This window comes from Nuphar pumila, chromosome 10 (genome assembly GCF_984573655.1).
Source record: "Nuphar pumila chromosome 10, dmNupPumi1.hap1.1, whole genome shotgun sequence".
Classification (NCBI taxonomy): domain Eukaryota; kingdom Viridiplantae; phylum Streptophyta; class Magnoliopsida; order Nymphaeales; family Nymphaeaceae; genus Nuphar; species Nuphar pumila.
In genome coordinates this window covers 98,124,849-98,151,487 of record NC_143258.1, presented here as the reverse complement: position 1 = coordinate 98,151,487, position 26,639 = coordinate 98,124,849, and the positions used below count along the sequence as shown (strand labels likewise).

Genomic DNA, 26,639 nt, shown 5'->3' with positions numbered 1-26,639 from the left:
AGCTGTAATAAGGAGGCCAGCAGGAAGATTTTATTTTAGGTTCTGCCATTTTTTTTTTTGGAAAGGCAAGCTGGGGTTAGGCAGACCCTCACCAGTTATTAGTCAAGGTACCACTGGGGTTTGAACCCGCAACGTCCCACCACAAGGAGACATGCACTGACAGCTCCTACCAACCACGCGGAGCCCCTGCGGGTTTAGGTCATGCCATTTTCTTTCAACTCGGTAATAGAAACTATGGCACTGGAGTTATAATGGTGCAACTTGAAGTAAGTTACTTTTTTTTTCGACGACGAAGTTCTCTGTCAAAGAGGGTAATCTCTAGATTAGGTCAAGTTCTTATGGAGTCCACCAGTGAAAGGCACCCTCAAGTACATTTCAATTCTTATCGTTAATTTGTCTAACTTGATTTTCAAAATGTACCTCTGGCTGCAATGGTTCTGCTATATGATAGAGATGACTTGTGAACATCACCAAATTGATGAGACATCACGAGTTCGAAATCCACAAGGGCATTCCTTAAGGCAAGCTTGAAGTTGGGTGTAGTCTTTAGTGAAGAGAAGACATCAAGGATTCTACATTATCAACAAAAGCCCTGCCAATGTGTGAAATGGATTTTCCTTGGCTTAATCCAAGGAAAAGTTAATTCTATCTAGAACAACACAACAATACAAAAAGAACCGCGTATCAAAAAAGATTTCATGTCTTTGAACGATGGGTATACATAAAGATGACAAATTCGGAAAAGATCCAAGGAAGGTGGCATCCTACCTTCCCCAACATCCAAAGAGATTAATAACACACACCCAAGCATCTGAAGTATTTTGAATTTGTGAAGACCAAAATTACAGTGTACACACGTTGGAGATCGTGAACTTGGTCAGGTTATATCCCATGCCAAATCGTACTCTTATGGACCTTGTCATAGGCCTATCTAGAACTTCAAGTGTCTTAGGGCATGTTAAAATACCACAGACCATACACTACATAAGAATCAAGGTTGAAGGCTCAAAATGTAAAAACTAAAGAACTGATTGAATAAAAATGAAATAAGAGATTAGGAACCAGAAATGAAGAAATAACACACATGGTCAAAGGCTTACATCCACCCCCAAAAGCTATCACATCCACTCTCTCACTTTTTTCTTTTTCAATTTATGCAATCTCTCAACTCACACATTTATACACGTACTTGATCTAGATAAATAATTTTTATCTACAATTAATATAAAAAATAATCAAGATGAGATAAGGATAGTCGATAATTTAAAAAATTATATAATATCACCTTCCTTGATAAGTGATAATCTTTGAGATTACAATTTCCCTCTAAGATAAACAATTATCTAGAAAACTACTGTTTGTGATTAGGGGTGTCAACGGGTTAGGTTTGGTTCAGACCCAAGTGGTACCAAACTTGGACCTGATTTTCGGGTATGGTATTGGATCTTGACACAAGTCTAACTGGGTCCATTATAAGAAAAACCATACCCGGGCCCAATAAGAACTACATGAACCAGACCTGGACCATACTTGATAAAACCATATTTTTACATCATTTTTACATTGAAAATTGAGGGTCTTAATCAGAACTCGGATCGGGTCTGAGTCTGGTATAAAATTTCACAAACTACACCTAGGTCTATGTATTAATCACACCTTCGAGTCCTAATTGACTCTTATTATTTATCACCATACCCGGACCCTATAGAGTTTGGTTCGGGTCAAGTCTGGGAAAACAAGGACTGTTGACAACCCTATCTATGATAGGTGATATCCCTCCATATCGTTATAGATTTCAGTGACCCCTTCAAGTTCGAGAGTGAACAAAGAAAACTTTCAACTTGAAAATATGAAAATATATATTATAATTAATGAAAATGATTGAACGTATCAATGTTCTAGTGATGATAACACAATAATCAAGCATCATAAGTGATACAATTTGATCCAAAGTTATTGAAAGATGCACAACGTAAAGATTGTAGTAAGAACTTGCCGATAGAAAAAAGAATGCAGACTTCAAGTTAGTCAAGATGGATCTAGTCATGCTTTGATACCATGTGAAAAAATAAAAAACTAATTGAATAAAAATTAAATAAAATATTAGAGAGGAGAAATTGAGAAATAACATGCATATATGTGGTTTGGCCAAATGTCTACATCCATAAAAAATGCTCTCACATCCTCTCTTTCACTTTTTCTTTTTTCAATTTATTCAATTTCTTAACTCATACATTTATATAAATACATAATCCAGATACAAAATTTTTATCTACAACCAATGTGAAAAATAATCAAGATATGATAAGGATAGTGATAATTTTGGAAATTGCAGATTATCATCTTCTTTAATAAGTGATAATCTTTGAGATTACAACTTCTCTTTGAGATAAACAATTATCTTGAAAACTGTTATATGTGATATGAGATATCCTTCTATATCATTATAAATTTTATTTTGTAATGCTCTAAAATTTTAACCCAAAAAACACAAAATTTATTTTTATAGTTGAAAAATCACAACAAAAATCATTTGCTAAAAAGATCGATTAAAAAGATTAGATGGGTTACAAAGCAATCAGACTTTACCACTGAATTAAAATGAATTTGCCAATCACATAAAAATAAATCCAGTCTCATTCATTCAAAGACAATACCAACATCCTTTCAAGGTCCATAATAACAAAATAAGGTGCAATCAAAGAGAATCTCTGAGAAAGTAAAATATTTGGCTTTCGACTCGTCATTGCATCTCGCTATCGCAAGGCTTCTTAATTAGTATCTGCATGTAACATTCAGGGTCACACTCATTGAGTCCCACTAGAGTATACTAAACACAACACAAGATAAACTGAATCAATATACATAAAATATTATTCATTCATTTACAAACATTTATTTAAGTAGACAATCATTTAAAAACATGTTTTCGATCACAATTGCATATCACAGACATATTCAGAACTAAATACTAAATCTATGCATGAGCAGATAGATAATGCATGCACTTACTAATACAGAACAAGTAACTCTTTATGCATGAGTAGCTTTAACTTTTTTAATTTATGTTTTCTTTTTAAACGATTTATGTCATGTCTAAGTTAATGCACATACAATTTTTTTTTGCTTTTTAGACCTGTGGGTACTAATATAAGCTTTATCTGGATAAGGGCAACAACTCTTGAGGGGTATTTTTAAATAAGCTATGGCTTAACCCTGGTTGGGTATCAATCACTAGTCTTAGGTGAACGACGACCTTATAGAGAGAGAGTGCTCCCAACACCTCTATCCTGATTTATCAGACTTCACTCATGATTTCTTTACCTACTACTCTACGACTATTGTGGAGGTTTTTCTTATCTTCATGGTTGAGAAGATGCAACCTTTCGTGTTTAAAACTTAGTTCTACAGAGTTGAAAGTATCGCTTACCCTCTCATTTTAAGCATCAATAGAATTGTTGTTTTTATTTTGACCTTTTACTTATATTAATCCCATTGTCTTTCTTGCACACACTCATTGAACCTATCTCAAGGTTTTGGGCCTTCATTTTGTGCACCTTGATGCATGATTTCAATATCATTCTCACTTTTATATCATGCATGTTAATCATAAAGTATTTGCATTTAATCATACATTCATTTTAGGCATTGAATATAAGTAACACCATGCGTTTATATTGTCACATGCCACACACTTCAATACACATGCATTTGCATATTCAGTATAACTTTTAAACAGTGACATGCAATAACAGAACATTCAAATGGCATGTTTTATAAAAATTCAGAACTTGCATTTAGACAATACCATAGTGTACAATTGTATATTAACATGTCCGCACATTGACTTCATCATAATCTGAAGCCTATGCTTTGTACAATTAATGGGCTCATACTCGGCTAAAGATCTGGTTAGGCAGGATTTACCCTACTGTACACAGGCTGAGTTTAGGGCTCACTTTTCTGTCACGGATACCCTTATCTATCATCTTTCACACCTTGCAAACCGTTCATAGAAACTCCTCATGAATTGGAGTTATGATTGATTTATCGAGTAGTGATTGGTTCCTAATTTGAATAGGTAATAATAAAGAAAAACCAGCTAGTTCCACCTGTTCATGCCATTCGAAGGCTGGTCCTAAGTATCTTGGATCACAAAATAGTTCTGCCATCCGAGTTGTTCCTGTCATCCCTAAATAGGTCCTTTACCCCCCACCTTTCCGCTGCCATCCCACCATGATTCCCTTGTCTGAGCTGCTACCCACAGACAACCACCCTTGCAGCCATTCCAACTTGGGACAATGCTTGGTCTAGCCATCCCACCTTGTGGGATAACTGCCAAATAGTTTTGTCATCCCAAATCTCGAGCATAGAGGATAAGTCATTTGGCTTTTCACTCTATCCCATCCTAACCACCCCTTTCCAGTGCATTTTTACATGGGGAGGACTCTTTCAGATAGGTCTTATACCCATTTGGGTTGTATTCGAATTTGAAAGAATTCAGTGGTTTGTATCCCACTCAAAAAAACTATAAATAGGGGTCAACCCTACCTTCTAATAATCAAGATTTTTTGTGTTCGAGCCTAGACCCTAGAGAAAATGAATCCAATCTTCCATACCCTTATCTCTAGAGCTATCTTACTTGTGTCGGGGTGCTATACGAGTTGCTATAACTATCTTTGTACTTACACAGAAGTGCTGTCTTGACTAAAGAATAACTTAAAGGCTTAACAAACCTTCGAGTTTGAAAAAGGTATTTTTCTATATCATTCACTTAGATTCATTCTTTCAATTCAATTTTTATTATTTTAGAATAGATACTTATACACTTTCAATCTTCATTGTATATTCGAGCATCTCGACATGCAATTAAACCTTCGGTGATCAGAGAACTTGTCTGGATCCTACATTCCCATAAGGCAAAGGATGATCAAGACTTGTATACGGCATCCCCCACACTTCTACACAAAATTTTAGCGAATCTGGGTAAGTCCCATCTTTCTCTACTCAAAAAAAAATTGTTAACAAAAGTCGATCAGTCCTATCCCATTCAGGGATTGGTTTGAGTCAATGTCGAGCAAAATTCATGACTGATCTCCAAGTGGATCAATCCTTCCAACCTTTTTGAAGTTGTGCTCTGAAAAATGCTCATAATAGGAAGTCACACCAGTATTTTTCTCTCTCTTTTTTTAAAATAACTGATCACTCTCTGTGCAGGACGAGATTGATCTGGGCCATTCACAACTACGTGTGCATGATTGAGCTTTAAGTGGATCAGTCTATGCAGTAAATTCTGCAACCCATTCAGCAAAATGATTGTACCTGAGCATCTACACCAATGACATTTTTTTGGTGTAAGGAACATATCGGTCCTCACATGGTATGGATTGATCTGGACCTGATCGAAACTCAGAACCTGGACTATTCCAATTATGGATCAGTCCCTTCATGGGGTTCACAAACTGTGCTCAAAATGCCCAGATACAATACTTATATCAAAACGTTCCTCTTATATATATATTGAAAATGATTTGTCCTAATATTTTAAGGACTGATATGGTTGGAATAAATGGGGTGTATGACTATTAAAATTTAGTGTACAAATTTTTCTTGAATCATTTTTTTGGAAAAAAACTCATCTTTTTACCAAAATCGAGTTTTTTCTCAAAACCGATTTCGAGTATTTGCGAAATCAAAACCTATATCAATCCTTGATATATGATTCTAATGTCAATCTTTAAAGCCTGAAGTATGCTTGTGCATACAAACCCTAGCCTACAAGCATTAGTTTAGAACCCCTACTTTGAATCCACAAACCACTTGGATCAAATCACCGAAACAAGCAGGTCGTTGGTGTGAACCGATCATCACCTCTCAACTGTGGTTGTACCACTTTGCTCAATGCTATTTCAATGGAGTTTGAGACCTCCAAAACAGTGTGGAGGAAGAAGAAGATGAAAGAGAAGAGAAGAGATAAAAAGTAAAAGAGGCAAAGAGAGCAACATAGAGGGGGGGGGGGGGGGGGGTGTGAGCCCTCTCCCTTTTGTAATGAACCTTGGAACTTCTTTTTTCTCTCACTCATTTCCAGCCCTAACTGTTCCATTTTCCAAAAATATTCTTTTGTATCGTAGGTTATCTAATGTTTAATATCCATTTTGATAACTTTAGGCTTTAAGCCATTGCACTATATATATATATTAAGGTTGCCGTTCAGTCCTAGTCAAAAGGGCCGACTAGGGTGGAAAGTCCCACCCAAGGATGCCTATTAGACTAGCTAGGGTTAGGCCGACCCTACCAGGTATCTCTTAAGAACCTGGGCCTTCAGCAAAGGACCCCGCTTACCACATGGGATGGGATACCACCTTGGTACCTAAGTTAGCTATTATGACCTACATAGATTACCCCTCTAATGGGTCCTCACCTGTGTGCGAAACGTTGTGCACAGACCCTTTTAGGCTGTCCCTGTTGTAGAGAAATTAAGATAACAAAAAAAATATGCGGAAGCAATATAGGATCTAACAAAGGCACAATCAAATCACAACACAAGGGTTTACGTGGTTCGGTCAACACGACCTACATCCACGGGGCACAGAGAGAATAATCCACTATAATGAAAGTAGAGAGTACAATGTAGAGAGTACAATGTCCAATAGCTTGCCCAAAGCTAAAGATAATAACAACAAAGAAAACACAGGAAGAAATGAATACAAGATTACCTCTCGGGTGCACAACTCGAGTCAAAGCCCATACCACAACCAACACCTCTCTCTGAGGATCAATGCGTGGTGACGAACCTTCTTCCTTCCTTTTCTTCTCTCTACTCTCTCTCTCTCTTACTCTTCTCTCTGCACACTGCACACAACCACTCTACCCTTCTCTCATCAAGCACACAACCTCTACACCCCTATTTATAGATGGCATAAAGTCTTCTAGATATGAACCTCCTAGAAGTGATCCTTCTAGACTCATTCCAGAAACCGAAGGGGTTTTAACCCTTCAACTTCCTGCATTAATGGGAGTTAGGTGGCTATTCCACTTCCCCACATCATTAAATGAGGGGATAGGGCTAACCCTTCAACTTCTTCTGCATTAATGACAAGTGGGTGGCTAATCCACTTCCCCATACCATTAATGAGGGATAGGGCTGGACCCAACAATCTCCCTCTCCAGCCCTAGGGGATACTTCAATTCAACTAATCAATTGAAGTTCATGCCGGCCAGTTGCCGACATGTATTTTGTTTATCCATCGGTAAGGCCTTTGTCAGCATATCTGCACCATTATCATTTGTGGAGATCTTTGCAAGATGAAACGAATTTTTCTCAAACACATCTCGGATCCAATGGTACCTGATATCTATATGCTTTGACTTTGAGTGAAAACTTGAATTCTTGGCGAGATGAATGACACTCTGACTATCGCAGTACACCAAGTACTTGTCTTGCTCAAAACCCAACTCCATCAAGAATCTTTTCATCCACAACATCTCTTTGCAAGCTTCTGTAAGAGCAATGTACTCTGCCTCAGTAGTAGACAAAGCAATGCACCTTTGCAATTTTGACTGCCATGACACAACTCCCCCTGCAAAAGTGAGTACAAAACCAGATGTGGACTTCCTCGTATCAATATCTCCAGCCATATCTGCATCTGTGTAACCTGTCAAGACAGGTGATCCACAACCAAAGCTTAAACAAACTTTGGAGCTCCCTTTGAGATATCTGAAGATCCACTTTACTGTTGCCCAATGCTCTTTTCCTAGATTTGCAAGGAATCTACTAGCAACACCTACTGCATATGCGATGTCTGGTCTCGTACATACCATCGCGTACATCAAGCTTTCGACTGCTGAAGCATAAGGAACTTTCTTCATTTTCTCCTTCTCCTCGTCACTTGATGGAATCTGCTCCGAGTTCAGCTTAAAGTGACTTGCAAAAGGAGAACCAACTGGCTTTGTATTGTTCATATTGAACCTGTCCAACACCTTTTCGATGTATTTCTCTTGTGATAACTATATCTTCTTGGTTTTTCTATCACGAGAGATTTGCATGCCCAATATTTCCTTTGCTGGCCCCATGTCCTTCATTGCAAACGTCTTACTCAGTTCCTTCTTAAGCCTGTCAATTATAGACATATATTTTCCAAGGATAAGCATATCATCAACATATAACAAGAGAATAATAAAATTCTCACTGAACCATTTTATGTAGACACAATGATCTGCAGTCGATCTATTGTATCCATTTTCAGACATAAATGAATCAAATTTCTTGTACCATTGTCTTGGATCTTGCATTAGCCCATACAAGCTCTTTTTCAACCTACATACAAGATTTTCTTTACCTTTGACTTTAAAGCCTTCTGGTTGCTCCATGTATATCTCCTCCTCCAAATCACCATGGAGGAAAGCAGTCTTCACATCTAGCTGCTCAATCTCCAAGTCCAGGCTAGCAGCAATACCTAGAGCAACACGAATAAAAGACATTTTAACAACATAAGAGAAAATCTCATCAAAGTCAATACCTTGCTTTTGACCAAAGCCTTTCACAACCAATCTAGCTTTGTATTTTGGTTGAGAGCATTGTTCTTGAGTCTTCAACCTGAAAACCCACTTGTTCTTCAAGGCCTTTCTTCCTTCTGGTAGTTCCACCAAATCATAAGTGTGGTTCTTCTGCAATGCATCCATCTCATCGTGCATAGCTATTAGCCATTGCTCTTTCTGCTCACACTCTTGTGCTTCCTGGTAACTCTCTGGTTCACCTGCATCAGTAAGCATCACATACTCATGTGGAGAATACCTTCTGGAAGGTTGTGACTCTCTGGAAGATCTTCTCAATTGGGGTTCTGGAAGAGGTTGTTCTCTAACTTCTTACTGCTCAACATGGCCTGCGGGTAAATCAACATCCGCCTCTGCATCATCTTCCTGCACTGTTCTTCCTTCAACTTGTGCCACTGAAGGAGTAACTGGATCTAAGTGGATAGATCCACCTGCAGAAGTCTGAATTGACACCTCTTTCTTGATATCTTCAAGTGTCTGGTCTTCAAAGAATACCACGTCTTTGGATCTGAATACCTTCTCCTTCTCTGAATCCCATAGCCTGTAGCCGAATTCGGCATCACCATATCCCAGAAAAATGCATTGCCTCGTCTTATCATCAAGCTTGGACCTCTCCTCCTTGGGGATATGTGCAAATGCCCTGCATCCAAATACCCTCAGGTACTTGTAAGACACATCCTTTCCTGACCATACCCTATCTGCAACATCATTTGCTAAGGCATGAGCAGGAGACAAGTTGATCACATCAACTGTTGTCCTTAAGGCCTCGCCCCAGAATTTCTTTGGCAGCTTGGATTGTGCAAGCATACACCTGATTCTTTCTGCAATTGTACGATTCATCCTTTCTGCAATTGCATTGTGTTGTGGGGTACCTGGAACTGTCAACTCATGGCGAATTCCATGAATTTTACAATATTCATGGAATGGACCTGTGTACTCGCCACCATTATCTGACCTGATGCATTTCAGTTGTTTTCCTGTTTCTTGCTCAACCATGGCATGAAATTGCTTGAATACATCAAGAACCTGATCCTTGGTTTTCAGAGGGTATGCCCAAACCTTCCTGGAGAAGTCATCTATAAAAGTAACAAAATAGAGTGCACCACTGAAAGTTTTCACATCAGTAAAACCATTAACAGTTTTTGTTCTCAGAGGACCACAAACATCAGTATAAACTCGCTCCAGAATGTGAGATTTTCTATGAAAGGCATTTCTAACAAAGGATACTCTATGTTGCTTACCAGCTAAGCAATGAACACACGAGTTTAGACGTGTACCTTTTAACTCTGGGAGTTGCTCCCTCTTAGCAAGAATCTGCAAGCCCTTCTCACTCATGTGGCCTAATCGACTGTGCCACAAATCAATAGAAGAGTCCTCAGTTGTATTCAACTGTCTCTTGCATACCTTGCCTTGCATCTTGTAAAGAGTACAACATCTCTTTCCTCTGGCCTGAACCAATGACCCGCTGCTGAGTTTCCACTGTCCTTGGCTAAAAACACTGTTTCTGCCATCTTCATCAAGCTTTCCTACTGAAAGCAAATTCAACCTCAAGTCTGGAACATGTCTGACATCCTTGAGCACCAACATGTACCCAAGGCTGGTCTGGAGATGAATATCTCCAATACCTACAATTTCTGACGTTCCTGTGTTTCCCATTCGGACAACACCAAAATTATCGGTCCTGTATGTACTGAAATATTCTCTCTGTGGTGTGGCATGGTACGAGGCTCCTGTGTCTATGACCCAATCTGTATCCTGACATACACAGATACATGAATCATTAGTAGTAGACAAAATCACAAGCTCACCTTCAACTGTGGCTGTGGTATCTTCTTTGGTTTCTGATGATTCTGTCTCTTTCCCTTTTTTTCTGATTTTTCTTTGGCTCTTTGCACTGATTCTGGAAGTGCCCTTTCTTTCCACAATTGTAGCAAGTGATGTCCTTCCTTGACCTGGACTTGCTCCTATATCTGCGGTCATTTTTCCTGTCCTTTGACCGACCCCTGCCTTTGGATGAACTCACCATCAATCTTTCACCAGAATCCTCATTTGGTGATGGTCTTCTCCTAATTTCATTGGAAATTAGCGTACCTGTGACCTCTTCCATATCCAATGTTTCTTTTACATAAATTATGGTTGTCACAAGATGCTCATAAGATGGTGACAATGAGGTTAGTAACAACAAAGCTTTATCCTCATCTTCAAGTTTAACATCCAGACTAAACAGACCAACAATAATCTTATTAAACACACTAAGATGGTCAAGAATGGGAGTACCTTCCTTCATACGAAGACTATAAAGTTGTTTCTTGAGGTGTAACTTGTTGGACAAGTTTTTGGTCATGTAGAGGCTCTCTTGCCGCAACCACAATCCTGCGGCTGTCCTCTCTTCCATCACGTTACATATGACTTCATCTGATAGACACAACTCAATCACACCAGCAACCCTCAAGTCAAGATCATCCCATTCATCATCGGTCATGCTTTCTGGCTTATTCGTCTTGCCGACAAGAGCCTTGTGCAACCCTTGCTGTGCAAGTAGAGCTTTCACCCTTCTTTGCCATAAGGAAAAGTTTTTTTTGCCATCAAACCTCTCAACCTCAAACTTAGAGCTAACTGACTTAGAAGACATGATTTTCCACGAACCAGCTCTGATACCACTTGTAGAGAAATTAAGATAACAAAAAAAATATGCGGAAGCAATATAGGATCTAACAAAGGCACAATCAAATCACAACACAAGGGTTTACGTGATTCGGTCAACACGACCTACATCCACGGGGCACAGAGAGAATAATCCACTATAATGAAAGTAGAGAGTACAATGTAGAGAGTATAATGTCCAATAGCTTGCCCAAAGCTAAAGATAATAACAACAAAAAAAACATAGGAAGAAATGAATACAAGATTACCTCTCGGGTGCACAACCCGAGTCAAAGCCCACACCACAACCAACACTTGTCTCTGAGGATCAATGCGTGGTGACGAACCTTCTTCCTTCCTTTTCTTCTCTCTGCTCTTTCTCTCTCTTACTCCTTCTCTCTCTGCACACTGCACACAGCCACTCTACCCTTCTCTCATCAAGCACACAACCTCTACACCCCTATTTATAGATGACATAGAGTCTTCTAGATATGAACCTCCTAGAAGTGATCCTTCTAGACTCATTCCAGAAACCGAAGGGGTTTTAACCCTTCAACTTCTTGCATTAATGGGAGTTAGGTGGCTATTCCATTTCCCCACATCATTAAATGAGGGGATAAGGCTAACCCTTCAACTTCTTCTGCATTAATGACAAGTGGGTGGCTAATCCACTTGCCCATACCATTAATGAGGGATAGGGCTGGACCCAACACCTGTGACACCCGAATCGAGTAGTGGTCCTGTCAAGGTATATATACGGTAGAAAATTATTTATTATTTTAAAATTTAAATTACTAATTAAATTGCGAATATTTTCATTATCAATTACATCAAAGTTGATTGACTTCATCTAGGAAACCTTTCATTAAACGATTTCTGGTCATGTAGACACGTAGCTAGGACGTCTCCGAGAGTCCATACATAGATTCCCACTGTACTCGTTACTTTACTTTATGAATGAGACACATCGATAGCACGGAGACAACGGCTGTGCCACTAGAGCGGTGGCACCTAGAAACAATCGTTTTCTAGGTCAAATATGCAATGCCAATCCCCAAAAAGATTGAACAAAACCAAACAGGTTTTTTTAATCTTCACCAACCATGATAAAAAAAATCTCTGTATATAAAACCCAATAAAACGTCCATCTCCCCACCACAAAAAATCTCAAAACCCATCATGGCTTCCAAACCCACTTCCAGTCTTCATCTTCTGATGATCACCCTCCTCTTCTCAGTCTTAATCCTCCCTTCTTCTTCTTCGTCTTCCTCCTCCTCCAACATCCACACAGATTACCTCAACTCCATCTGCAACTCCACCCCATACCCATCCCGTTGCTTAGAGGCATCAAAGCTCCTATCCATAAGCATCGACCCAGCGCCGCTGACGAACCCGAACACAGTCTTAGACCCAGCGGTCCTAATCCTGGTTCAGCAGACCCTGCAGCTAGCCTACACAGAGGCCACCAACCTCAACCCCATCATCAACACATTGGTATCCTCCGGCATCATTGAGACCGAGAAGAGCACCATCTTTGACTGCCAGGAGCTCCACAACTCCACCCTGGACCTGCTCCAGACCTGCATCAACCAGACCTCATCCCAGTCCTTCAAGCCAGCCCTCGTCCGGATCTACCTGAGTGCGGCACTCACCAACAAGGAGACATGCCTGGACGGCCTGTCAACAGCCTCAGGTGCATACAAGCTTGTGTTCATAAGCAGCCTGAACTCAGTGTACCAGTACGTCAGCAACGCGCTCTCCGTCCTGACGAAAGGCGCCGCGACGACGACGACGTTGAACCGGCGGAGGCTCATGGGGTTCTCCGCCTCCTCCGGCGGGTTCCCTTCATGGCTGAAGAGGAAGGACAGGAGGCTGCTGCAGAGCTCGGGGTCAGGTGGGTCTGACACCAACACTCTTCTGATTGTTGCTCAGGATGGGAGTGGCAACTTCACCACTGTATCAGATGCCATACTGGCCGTGCCCAAGAACAAACAGACCAGGGTGGTGGTGTACGTGAAGGAGGGCACCTATGACGAGCACGTAGAGATTCCGAAGAGCAGGCAATATGTGGCGTTGGTGGGGGACGGGATGTGGCGCACCATCATCACCGGAAACCGCAGTGTCATCGATGGCTGGACCACCTACCGCTCGGCTACCTTAGGTGAGTGAGTCTTGTTCCTTGTGACTTCAATCCTGTCATCTGACTTACGATGAGATCCATCTTACATTTAATCTGAGCCGTCAGAGTGACTTCTTGGATCAATCAGCATTTTCTTAGGAGGTAGACTAATCTTGGTTCTTCAATTCAGATGCATCACTTGGATCAATGTTGTCAAAATTATATCGGCTATCGAATCGAATCTGCCAATTCAAGTCGATTCTCACCGAAACTGACAACATTGAGTTGGATAGCTAGGATCAACATAGTGTGTGTGAAGGGAATCGCCATAGACATGATCAGGTGATATTAAAAATCATTATTGATGACCATGGCTGTGGTTACCCATATGGTTAGCAGGGTCGGCCTTAGGATCGAATCCGTCTGCTGTTGCTTTATCATGGTTGTGGCACATAAGGCTAAGGCTGGGTGGTCGTATTCCTCAAACCCAGAGTTTTATCTCATAAAGAAGCATGACCATTAAGCGAGCCGGTTGTGGATGAGAGTTTTTCTTGATCATAGATTAAGGGCGGATGTCAAATCGCACCTTTCAAAAGAATTTTGAAAAGATTTGGCGTCTGGTGCAAAACATTTGAAAATCACTATGATCAATGGTGATTTTTAATATCATATGATCCAAAGCTGAATCCTCCCCTACTGACTTAGGTGTGGGTCATACCCATTATATTGTGCTAGCTTGTCGGCCCACTTGACATATACTCAGTACAAAACATGTAGTAAATTTGGTCTTTTTCATGTGCTAGGTGTTTTACATGTGCAGAGGTGCTTTTTAGAGTTAAAACAGTAAGGGCCGATCCTGCACGGAAACCTGACCAGGAAATATTCATTGAACTCAAGTCAATTTTGACCTAAAATCATGTTTTGAAATTAAAATAAAAAGATAATTAAACATAATTATCATTCAAATAAATGGATTAATTCCAAATCCCCAATTAAACAACTCTAATATTCTGTTCTATTTTTTTGCACAATGAGACCTACATGTTTTGTTTTAATAGAAACCAGCCTTTGGGTCAAGTGTTTCCCATGTGCATATTGGATTTTTGTGAGGATTGAAAATCAAAGGTTTACACACTATACCAAATTTTCAACTATCAAAAAATTATATTTTCACGTTAAAAAAACTAGTGTCCAAGGGTCAATTCTTACTATTTTGACCTTGCTGAACATGTTGATGAGGTTAGATTTAATCAAATTGACCTCTTTCTTTGAATTTCTGCTAGAGGTTTGGAACTCACAAGTGTGACCAATATATATATATATATATATATGAGAACTGAACATATTAGACTCACTTTTCTTGTTCTGCCTCGTTAGGCCCTATAGTTTGAAGTGTTTTATGATAGTTTTGAACTGTTAGATGTGTTTAACATGCTTAATTTAGTGAGAATCAACTTTTGAATCATGTTTTTTTGACGAAAAATGTGATTTTATGAGGCAAAAAAAAACTGATGCCTTCATCGCCGTTGATTTTGCATCAACGAGAAACTTTGTATACAGGTCAGATTCCTGTGATCCAAAAACTGGTTCTCACTCAACAAAACCTATAAATCACATCTATGGTGTTAGATTTGAGAAAAATCTCAAGAAAACTACTATTTTGAAAAGGACTAAGGGGGCAGACGAGAAAAGGGGCAGCACCAAGTTCATAATCTTCATCATTTCTCCTCCAAGTGTTCTCAGGTTAAGAATTGCAATTACCAATTCTTGAAAGGGAAATTAAATCACATATCTGTGACATGTGCAGCTGTGGCCAGCACCGGATTCCTAGCTCGAGACTTGACGATCCAAAACACGGCCGGTGCTGTTAAGCACCAAGCTGTTGCTCTACGTGTGAACGCCGATATGGCGGCAATCTACAGATGCGGTATAGTGGGCTTTCAAGACACACTTTATGCCCACTCACTCAGGCAGTTCTACCGGGAAAGCCTGATCGCCGGCACCGTTGATTTCATTTTTGGCAATGCAGCAGTAGTGTTCCAAGCATCCCAGATCGTCGCGAGGAAACCGATGGCCGGGCAGTTCAATGCTCTTACAGCACAAGCTAGAACTGATCCAAACCAAAACACTGGGTTTTCCATAGATAATTGCACCCTTTTGCCAGATTCTGAGCTTTCAAGCAGCCTTTCAAGTGTGAAGAGCTACCTTGGCCGGCCATGGAAGAACTACTCGCAGACGGTCGTCATGACATCCTATATTGGGGAACATATTGATCCTTCAGGCTGGTCACCATGGTCAGGTATAATTTTTTCCCTCACCAGTCATAGTTGCATAGATCACAAAACTGCAATTCCCGAAGATTTTCTTTTTCATAATGAGAAACCCTCCCTGGTGGGTGCCAGCGACCACCTTGCCTTACATGGCCCACCTCTAAAAGCTATGGAGATACCCGTGCGCCAGCAGGGTTTGATCTGGTGCCTTCATCTCAGCACCCTCATAACCACGCCGCTGGCCACCCGGTCGACCCCCGATGGTGATCCTGGGGATTTTCTTTCAACAACAACAACAACTACGCCTTCATCCCAAAACAATTGGGGTCGGCCATATGAACCAACAAAGAAAATCATTCTCGGGATTTTCTTTCGTAAGACAAAAAAAAACTATCAAAGTTCTTTCATATGAAAGAGGTATAGGTGGTGAAAAAAACTGAGTCCCACTTATGCCAACATGACACTTTTCCACCATGGATGTTTTTAGGGCGAATCAAGTGCAATCACATTGCGCATTTTGAGAGTGTGGCCGCTGCACCTGACCACCCTCCGACTCCGAGATATGGCTTGTCAGCTGTAGGGCCCTACATAAGATGTAGGACAGCAATGTAAAATTGCACCTGATCTGCCATCCCGTGTTTGTATGATTCATGAAGAAAAGGAAGGAAAATGGATGTCAACTCGGCGATTTCCTACGAAACCTACTCGAAAGAAACTTGCCTTAAGGTTCTCATTGAGAGCCTTGCATTGGGACGAAAACACTATTTCTATGTCACATGTCATTCTGGCTGCTAACTTCATCCCCAAACCAATATTTTGGCAACACTCCTACAGCAAAACAACTGAGGGCGCCTGAGAAACCACAACACACTGCTTCCAAACAACAAAGGGTGTTGGGGAAAGCACAAAATGCACCCCCAATTCAAAGCTCCCAAACAGAGCCTAAGGATTCCATAAAAAAAAGGAACTGAACCCTCAATCCTCTTATCCTTTGGGAATAAAAAAAAAAAAAATCTCTCCTCTCCTTGTGCTGAAGTCCAAACAGTTCCTCAAATATGAATACATTTTCAGATAAAAAATATACCATCTTGAACACGATGTAGAAATATTTGCTTATAATTTTTTGGGGAAAACAAAAATTAGCAAGCCTGCACAGGTTTGGTTCTGGCCGTCCAAAGGGCTATGGGCATATGGCCTAACTAACATGAGATGGATCGGGCTCTAGCTAGGTCTATGCGACCCAAATCCAACCCACTGTTTGAGAAGGCAAATGGGTGTGTATTTCATGATTTGGTAATAATCAAACCTGTTTCCATTATAAAGCATACTAAAATTCTAAAGGACACGTTGGTTTAATATTGGAATTGTGTTTTATTTTGGAGCAATTTCAGGTCATTTCTTCTATATCAAGATAATATTGCTTTATTATTGTGTATGTGTACTAGTGTTTGTGTGTTTTTTAGCTTATTTAATAACTCCCATTATCTTGCTTTGTACAGGGGACTGGGGCTTGAGCACTCTGTACTATGGTGAGTATTCGAACAATGGACCTGGATCAAGCACTGATCAACGGGTCACATGGCCTGGGTACCACATCATGACCTATGAGGATGCAACGAATTTCACGGTTCCTAGTCTGATTTATGGTAACCAATGGTTGGACAGCTTGGCGGTTCCTTATGATAACAACGTCTAATAGAAATTTGGCTTGCAAACATGTACATTTTTAAGATCCGTTGGTTCTTGGATCCAATTAAGTGTTTGGTTCATCTATTGGGAAGAGTTTTTATATCGAGTCCGGAAATAGAGCGGACATAAGAAAAATTTAGGACTTCTGTGTGAGAAGTTTTTTTTTCTTTAGGGGTTGCTTTGTTGTTGTGTGCTGAAAATAAGTAAATAAAGCTAATTAATGTTTTCGGATTGGATGCAATATCTGGATCCTAAAATTTAGTTACATTAATGTTTGAGACAAGATATTTTTCTTTTTGGATAATTAAAAAAAAAAAATTCCCCCATCACCGACCGCACATTGGCTGGCCTCCGGTTGAAAAAACCCTTGAGGTCGGTCCTCTTTCCCACTGAGCAATACAACCAGGGATGCCACCCTTGGGTTTCGAACTTGTGATGAGCGGAGCTCTGGTGGGCTTTTAGACAAGAAGTTTAATAGTGACGATTACAACAAAAATAGTCATCATCATTCGAAACGACAAAATCTCGGTAGGCAAAAAACTCAAGAGATTTTAAATTTTTTCATAAATCATGCATTTTTTTGGCAAAATATCAGAAATAAAAAATAAATTAAAAATATAAAAAAATAATTTTATAAGAAAATATAAATAAAACATATTTAAAAATAAAAATCTTGAGGGTTTTCACAATAAAATACCCATTTAAAAATATTAATATCATGATATTTGTCACGGTTTGAAAATCTCGCAAGAAATTGCTGTTTTAAACTTTGAAAAAATTTCTCTATATATTGGTGAGATTTTTACAAATCTCGTGATATTTGTCACAAAGCCTATGACTTGTCCACATTGACTTAGATGTTTCCCTAGTTTCTGCCATGTGTGACGTGTGGTCTTAGTCTGCCTTTGCAAACAATCCATCTTGATTTGGACCCGTTGGCTATACTGCTTCAGTCAATTGAGTCTTGCAACCTCATCTTACACATGGAACCTTAAATCTAATTCAATACCAACTAAAATTTGTTGAAAAAATGAGCTAAGCTAAAAGATATACTCAATCAAACAAGATATAGGTTGGAGTCACGCATACAAACACTCTTTAAACAAGATATAGCTACAGCCCAGTCCTGCCCCCCCCGGAGATGGAGGTAGGGATGGACTTATGCTTTCTTCGGCCCCGGCCCCGGCCCCGGCCCCGGCCCCGCCCCGGCCCGTCCCGTCCCATCCCACCCCATATCTTCGTTAGCTCATTCCCAATGATGTTGTGACCAATCCAGGTTGTCAGAATGTACTGCTGGGCATTCTCCTTGACCCAAGCGAGGGCCGTTGCCGGATCTGCCATCTTTTCAATGCACTCGTTTGGGATTACAATGATGAACTCGACGCCAGTGCCACAGAGGACTCTCAGGTCAGAGTCATAGAGCTACACCTTCCTAATGTTGATGGATTGGAGCTGCCTCGCCACTTGGTCCAACAACAGAAGGTTGTTCGCCACCTGAGTATGGATCAGGTGCAATGTGATTGCACAAAAATTATGCATTAAGCATCCGATCACCCTCCATTAGGTCTTGGGTGCTATACCTGACAGACCTTGTCCCAAAGATGGAGGGTCATAACTACTTAATGCACAAATATTTATGCAATCATATTGCCATCTTTTCACTTCACCATCTATGTTAGATCCAAGAATGGATTTAAATTATGGATTAAAGTTATAAATCAAAACTGGTCATGGGGTCTCACAAGAATTCAATGAACCACATATGAGTGGCCCTTGAAATGTTTAGTTGTTGGATAGTGGGGCTTGATGGCAACAGGAGGAGGTGTAAATGATATATGCCCAAAGATTCACAGATGTGGAGTGCAGATTACATCATAGAGAACCCTCCTGAAGTAGGCCATCAAATCTCTCTCGCGCGTTGTCTTTCTAGGTGTTCTTCAATCTGCTGTAACTATTCAAACTGGGCCAACAACCTGCCCGTGGTTGATGCCCACCATTGGTGACCCGAAAGAACATCTGGTGCGAAATGCATGCCAAAACACATCACGTTTTGGCGTTAAAATGCACAAAAATGTTATGTTTACTGACCTGGATTTAGCCGCAGTAAAGAGATCTGTGATATTTACTGGCGCACAAAATGTTTGTGCCAGTAAATATGTTTTTTTAATAAAAATGCAAGAAAAGTTCTTTACTTGCGATGGTAAAGAGATTTTTATTTGCGCAAATTTAGCACCAACAAAAACTATGTTTACTAGCACAACCATTTCACGCAAGTAAAGGTTATACAGACAGGACCTACTATGGTGCACCGCCAGTAAATACTATTACTGGCGCGATTCAGTAATGGTGAATTTTTTTGTAGTATAGGCAGCCCTTTCGGCTTGTGGCGATCGAGCACATTAACATTCCAGCATATTTTAGTGCTAGGCAAGTCTCAAAGTAGGTGCATGAACAGGATGGTGGCGTGACAGGCCTTTCCCTAATTTGGGTCTGCTATGTTAATGCCTCGAATATTCTTTTAGACTTTTGAAAGTTAAATGTGGGTTTGGGCTTAGTCGATAATGTGAAAAGTTCTGGTCCAATGATGGATCCAGTTCAGAATAGAACAGATTTAGGCTTCGGTCAAATTCACAGGTGAAGTGAGTCAGATCGATAGGACCACGGTTACAGTCGGGATAAATAGATCCTGATTACAAAATTTGGATCCAAGATCCATTCCCCAAAATATCCTTTCTCTCTCTCTCTCTCCATACAATGTGGATCCCATGATCTGATTGAATCCCTAGCCCAGTTCTATTACTGGTTCTTTTTTAGCTTCAAATGGCTCTTGTGAATTCAGAGATGAGGTCCAATGAGCTCCACCCTGAGAAAGCCTCCAGTCCAACTAGACTTGGTCTAAGCAACTTGGTTAGAATTTTTTTTAGGGATGCAATAGGAAAGCCTAAGCTAAAATCATAGAATCTCAATATGTATGCTTAGGATCTTTATGGTTAAAGTTAGGAGGATTGATCCCTATTTAAGTTTTTTTGTGGATTTTGGATACCAAGATCCATATCCAAATATTGCGTTGGGTATGTCTTCCTGCATTGGGTTTGAATTTGATTGGTTATTCCCGTAGCCCTGATTGGCTAGTTGGTGATGGACATTATCTGATGAATTAGCTGAATACAAGTCTAATCTAATTATGGAGATAATTTCTAATGAGTTTTAGAGTTTAGGAGTGCTTTTGTAGTTTCTATGGGTCTATGATAAATATTATCCTCTTCATGTGAAACTAGTCCAACAAGGTAAAACAATCATCAAAGAGCTAGAATTGTTTTGGTCATAATTTAACTTAGGTTTTGAGTCAATGTTGTTGCATTAGAACGTTGACATCTTAAACTTTAATTTATTTTATTGGCAAAAAAAGTTATTTTGATACACTAAAAATTGTATTCAAAGTGGAGTTGGCTAAAATTAGGCAAGTCAGCGGCCTACCAGCTCAACTTGTTTTGGCAGTAACTTTTATCCAAGTACCACGGAGGTGGTATCTTATGTAGTAAGCGGGGTCCTATGCCAGGCTGAAGGCCTAGGTTCGAATCCCTCTGCGCCACATGGGGCTTAAGAGTTATTGGGTAGGGGTCTGCCTAACCCCAGCTTGCCTTAAAAAAAAAACTTTTATCAAGTGTACGTCAGAATAAGTCATTTTTTATTGGATTGGAAAACTGAGATCTTGTAGTTTAATTTTTCTTTTGACTTAAAAATCATGTTTTAGGAAAAAAAAACGTACTTACACAACGATCAAGGAAAATGATGTGTGTTTTGGTACTCTCTCTCTCTCTCTCTCTCTCTCTTTCTCTTGGTTCAGATTCTATTTGAACCATTTTAAGGTTCTGTCCACCCATTTTGATTCAGTCCTGGCAATGTGTTTCAGATGCTACGGGAGATCTGGTTCAGATATGAGATTTGACATACGTACTCCCATATGATATATGGTCTTGGGTCGGAACCGGGTTAGGTTTTGCATTTTTGGCAAATACAATTAGATTTGGCTTTCAACTGTTAAACCCTGTTGGATATGGATAGGAACCTAGTTTAGTTTCGGTGCTTACAACTTTGGATACAGTCCCGGATTTACCCAGGTCTAAACCGTATCCGATCTGTTTGCAATCCTAATTGTTGCATGTGAATCAAACACGAAGCCTTTATTCCAAAACTTGGATTCGTTTGGCGTAGAATTAAGGTTTTTTTTTCCTTTCATGAAGAACGGAGAAACCACCCCTGAAGTAAGATACCTAATCGAATCGTGCTGATTATATCCCTGCCATACTTTCGCTTCTCTAGCAACATAAAACGGTGACACAACCCTCCAACCCCAAGAAGGCACCCTAATTCACCTTAATTCCCAAAGGGGATGCCCAAATGAGAGTTCAAGCTCGGGGTAAGGGGAAAATCCAAGAGCCTAAGGCCATGTGGGCAACCCCTTGGGGTCACGTAGAAGTTGGGTAGAAACTAGATCGGATACTAGTGTACTACTGTGTAGCCTTTTGTGTGGACCTGGCTAGGGTAAATCAGGTTGGAGTATTCTCTAGTCTTGGATTCTATTAAAATTTTACTTAACCTACGAGTGTTGCAAACCAGAAAAAATACCTAATTGTTAATTCAGATTTGAGGTGAGTTAAATCCAATTATTTCAATTTTCATTTGTTTTAAGCATTTTTTTTTGTTTTCTAGATAAATTTAGATAATTTTAAGATAATCATAGTAATAGATGTAGTTCGGTAGATCTTCCTTCGTAAATACGATGATGGATTTACGTCATTTGGTATCAAAGCAGGTTTATCGCCTTGTTTCATTTGCATGAATCACAAATCACCCGACCCAATGATCAACCTGGGGAGCAACACAAATTGCACGTAATGTACGTATGGCTCTATGAGGAACCAGTCAGATCGACAACAACCTAATTTGTCGGTCAATCAATTCTTAGGCGATGCATGGCTGCCCAATCCTTTCATGCATCAAGTGTTGTCAATATGTGGGGGTCATGTGTTGTCATCATCCTCGTTGCATAAAGCCTCCTAGATGCAACTCGTGGCAACAACAATTGAGGGTCACATAAGAAAAGTTGATGATGTATTAGGTTAGCCACTGGTTTAGACGCAACAAAGCATACTTTGGCATATCACTGAAAGGATAGTAGTAAATTGTGGGACCATCCATAACCACAACTCATCTCATCATCCAAAAACATGCCCAGTTGGGTCGGGGTCATCCAGCAGTTGGAATCTAGCTCACGAATCACATCTAGCCGGAGCCATCTGGCCGCACCCACTCGTTTGGGTGTATCAACGCCCACCGTGTAAAACTTATAAAATTTTGATATTATTAATAAATAAGTAATTCATCTTTATCTTCGACACTACAACAAAGTAGTAGATTAGCGACGACCACATTCCGTCGCGAATCCGTCGCTAACCATGTTAGCGACAGATTAGCGACAACGAGGCGACAATATGCTTACGTCGCGAATATTTCGACGCTAACTGGCGACAAAATTATTTCGTCGCCAGGTCCGTCGCTAATTGCGATGGAATAACGAGCGCTATATTCCGTCGCCAATCTGCCGGTACTAAACGGCGACCACGGCTTGGCGACGGATTTAATTCCGTCGCTATGCCGTCGCTAGATTAATATGAATAGCGACGGATGGTTCCGTCGCTAATCCGTCGCAAACACGAAAAAAAATTTAAAAAAATTTATTTGAAAATTAATTACCGAGAACTGTACAATTTCTATTTCCTGTACAATTTATATTTCCTGTAAATAAAAAACAAACCACAAAAAAAAATTCATATAACAAGTATCTACAACAATTAATCGTTCCACCTTAAAATTAAGAAGTTTAATTATTTACAATTCAACAATTACAATTAGGAAAAATAAAAAAAATAGAACTTCTTCAACACAGTCCTCTAATCATCGCCAAGATTTTGTGCGTCTTCTTGTTCATTGTCTTTATCTGTCCCTTCAGCTCCACTACCCTGATTATCGCTAGCAGCCTACACAAGAAAAGAACAGTCAGTATTGATAAACAAAATATAATGAAATAAATTACACACTATATGTGATTCTATCATGTGCTCATGTGTGATCTAAGGCAATAAAAAACTCTATATGTGATTCTATCATGCTCATATGTGTGCTAAGGCAGTCAAAAAATTGAATATGTGATTATAGCATGTTCATATGTGTTCTAAGGCATCTAAAAAAACTGTATATGTGATTCTACCATGCTCAGATGTGCTTTAAGGCAGGCAAAAAACTATATATGTGATTCGATCATGCTCGTATGTGTGCTAAGGCAGTAAAAAAATTGAATATGTGAATATAGCATGCTCATATGTGCTCTAAGGCAGGCAAAGCCAAAAATTTTATATATGATTCTATCATAAATGATATATAACATGTTCATATGTGTTCTAAGGCAGTTAAAAAACTCTATATGTTATTATAGCATGCTCATATGTATGCTAAGGCAGTCAAAAAACTGAATATGTGATTATAATATGCTCATATGTGTTCTTAGGCAGTCAAAAAACTGAATATGTGATTATAGCATGCTCATATGTGTTCTAATGCAGTCAAAAAAACTTTATATGTGATTCTATCATGCTCATATGTGCTCTAAGGCAGACAAAAAGTTATATATATATATATATATATATATGATTCTATCATGCTCATATGTGTGCTAAGGTAGTCAAAAAATTGAATATGTGATTATAGCATGTTCATATGTGTTCTAAGGCATCTAAAAAAACTCTATATGTGATTCTACCATGCTCAGATGTGCTTTAAGGCAGGCAAAAAACTATATATGTGATTCGATCATGCTCGTATATGTGCTAAGGCAGTAAAAAAATTGAATATGTGAATATAGCATGCTCATATGTGCTCTAAGGCAGGCAAAGCAACTTTATATGTGATTCTATCATGCTCATATGTGTGCTAAGGCAGTAAAAAAATTAAATATGTGATTATAGCATGTTCATATGTGTTCTAAGGCATCTAGAAAAACTCTATATGTGATTCTACCATGCTCAGATGTGCTTTAAGACAGTCAAAAAAACTATATATGTGATTATACCTGAGAGGGACCTGGAATCGAAGATCCCCTATCCTGAACAGCGGCCTTGATCTCATTTCGGAGAAAGGGGGTGACAGTGTATTGGAAGTAGTTATTCATTGATTCATTAATGATCTCGCGTACATCATCACCGGAAAGAATAGTCGGCTGCTTGGAGCTTATGTCAGCGCAAGAAGTCGGTGAGCCGTAACTGGAAGAACCAATAATTGGTGAAGTTTTTTGGGTTCACCTGCTGCAGTCACCCATGCTGTAGGATCAAATGATGGATGTTGAGTAGCGTCTTCGCCATATCGCTCTACCATCTGTTGCTCATATGCCTCCTACAAAATAATGTTTAAAGTATTCATTAATAATTAATGATAACATTATGATAACTTGCATATATATTGCAATGATTATTAATAAAATTAATACATACCGTTGTCGTTCTCGCCTTCTCTGATACGAAGACTCCCGTGGTCTTCCGTTTATGTGTTTCTACAAACACATCCTTATATGGTACACTGCCTCCTTTTTCTGCTTCCTGCGAAGTTAAATGACAAAAGATTTAGTACACAAGTTTGCAACAATACTTATAAAATTAATATTATATATTAATGAATTACCATTTTCTTTAGGTGGCTCCCAAATGTCTTAGATCCACCTGTGTGTAGATGGGCTTCGGGCATCTTCGATCGATTTTGTGAAGCCGTCGCAGAGCGATTTTTAAATGCATCTCCCGCCCACTTATCGCATATTTCATCCCAGTAATCTCTCCTGATAGTAATAGGACCATGACCCTTCCACAGTAATGGATCATCTACTACGCCAGATGCTTTTTTTGCTGCAGTCTTCATAGTGTGCAGCATGTCTGCAAATCGATTGGCAGTCACCTTCTGCCACACCTTCCTTGCATCATTTTCTTCCACCGTAGTTGCGAAGCGATTCGAAGCCTACAAATATTTTCAGAAAGTTAGTAGACATTGCTTAAATAAATTAAATATGAAACACATTAACTATGAGGAACAACTGTATACCATGAATGAGGACCACAATCTGTCTAACACCTCCTTTGGGTACTCTTTCCATTGAGCAACTGGTCCTGGTAGATGTTGAAGAAGTGAATTCCTAATCTCCCGTACTACTTCTTGTGGTTCAAACCTCGTGCTGCACATGAATTGTTACACAGTAAATATCAATATAAAATATTTAAAAGATATGCAATAATTGAAAACAAAATACTTACGGTCGATTATCGATATACACTATTCGAATGAGTCTTCTTGTGCCAGCCTGAGAAGACCCTGTTTCCTGTGCTGGCTGTTGACTTGTGTGATGAACTGGTGTAGGTGGGTCGTGTACAGGCGCAACATCATCTGTAAAAAAATACATTAGAAATTCTCAGAATGTGCATTTGAACTAATCAATCATCTAATTAGTTATATGATATACCTATCACAGGAGCCCGTGAAGATGAAGGTTGAGCCTGACTACTACTGGATGAGCGACCACTATAACCTCCACGAACCATATTCTAACAAATAACATATGTCATACAATACATTCAAATAATTCACATCAAGTATTACAATGCATTCAAGTCATTCACATCAAGCATTGCAATGCATTCAAATAATTCAAATCATTGACATCAAGTATGGCACTAATTCAAATCATTCGTTAATTGCATAAATTATAATACATTCAGATAATTGAAATCATTCACATCAAGTATTATAATGCATTCAAGTCATTCACATCAAGCATTGCAATGCATTCAAATAATTCAAATCATTGACATCAAGTATTGCACTAATTCAAATCATTTGTTAATTGCATAAATTATAATACATTCAGATAATTGAAATCATTAACATCAAGTATTACAATGCATTCGAATCATTCGTATCAAGTATTACAATAGAGCCTTCAAATAAATTTTTTAATCATTCACACCAAGTATTGCAATACAACTCACATCAAGTATTACAATGCATTTAAATAAAGGTTTATAGTATAAGATTTTGCTCACTAGCTTGAGAATTCTTCCTCATCACTAGTTTGACTTTCTTCTTCTTCTTCTTCTTCTTCATTGTTTGCCCATCCACTTGGTACATCATTTGGATCATATTCTTCTATGAATGTTTCATCAGCCAATGGAGATATGACATGCATATCATGCGCAACATCGTGACCATAAGCGAAGTCACAGACATCATCTGATTGATAGTAATCACTGTCTTCAGCTAACTCATCT

General features: G+C 39.3%; 1 protein-coding gene across 1 annotated transcript; it reads left to right on the top strand.

Moving 5' to 3' along the window:
- The first annotated feature begins 12,356 nt into the window (after positions 1-12,356).
- LOC149827528 (pectinesterase-like) lies at positions 12,357-17,513 on the top strand. Its single transcript, XM_090020337.1, has 3 exons — positions 12,357-13,357; positions 15,123-15,614; positions 17,085-17,513. The coding sequence occupies exons 1-3, from the start codon at positions 12,376-12,378 to the stop codon at positions 17,279-17,281; spliced, it is 1,671 nt and encodes a 556-aa protein (XP_089876463.1). The 5' UTR covers positions 12,357-12,375; the 3' UTR covers positions 17,282-17,513.
- The last annotated feature ends 9,126 nt before the right edge of the window (positions 17,514-26,639 follow it).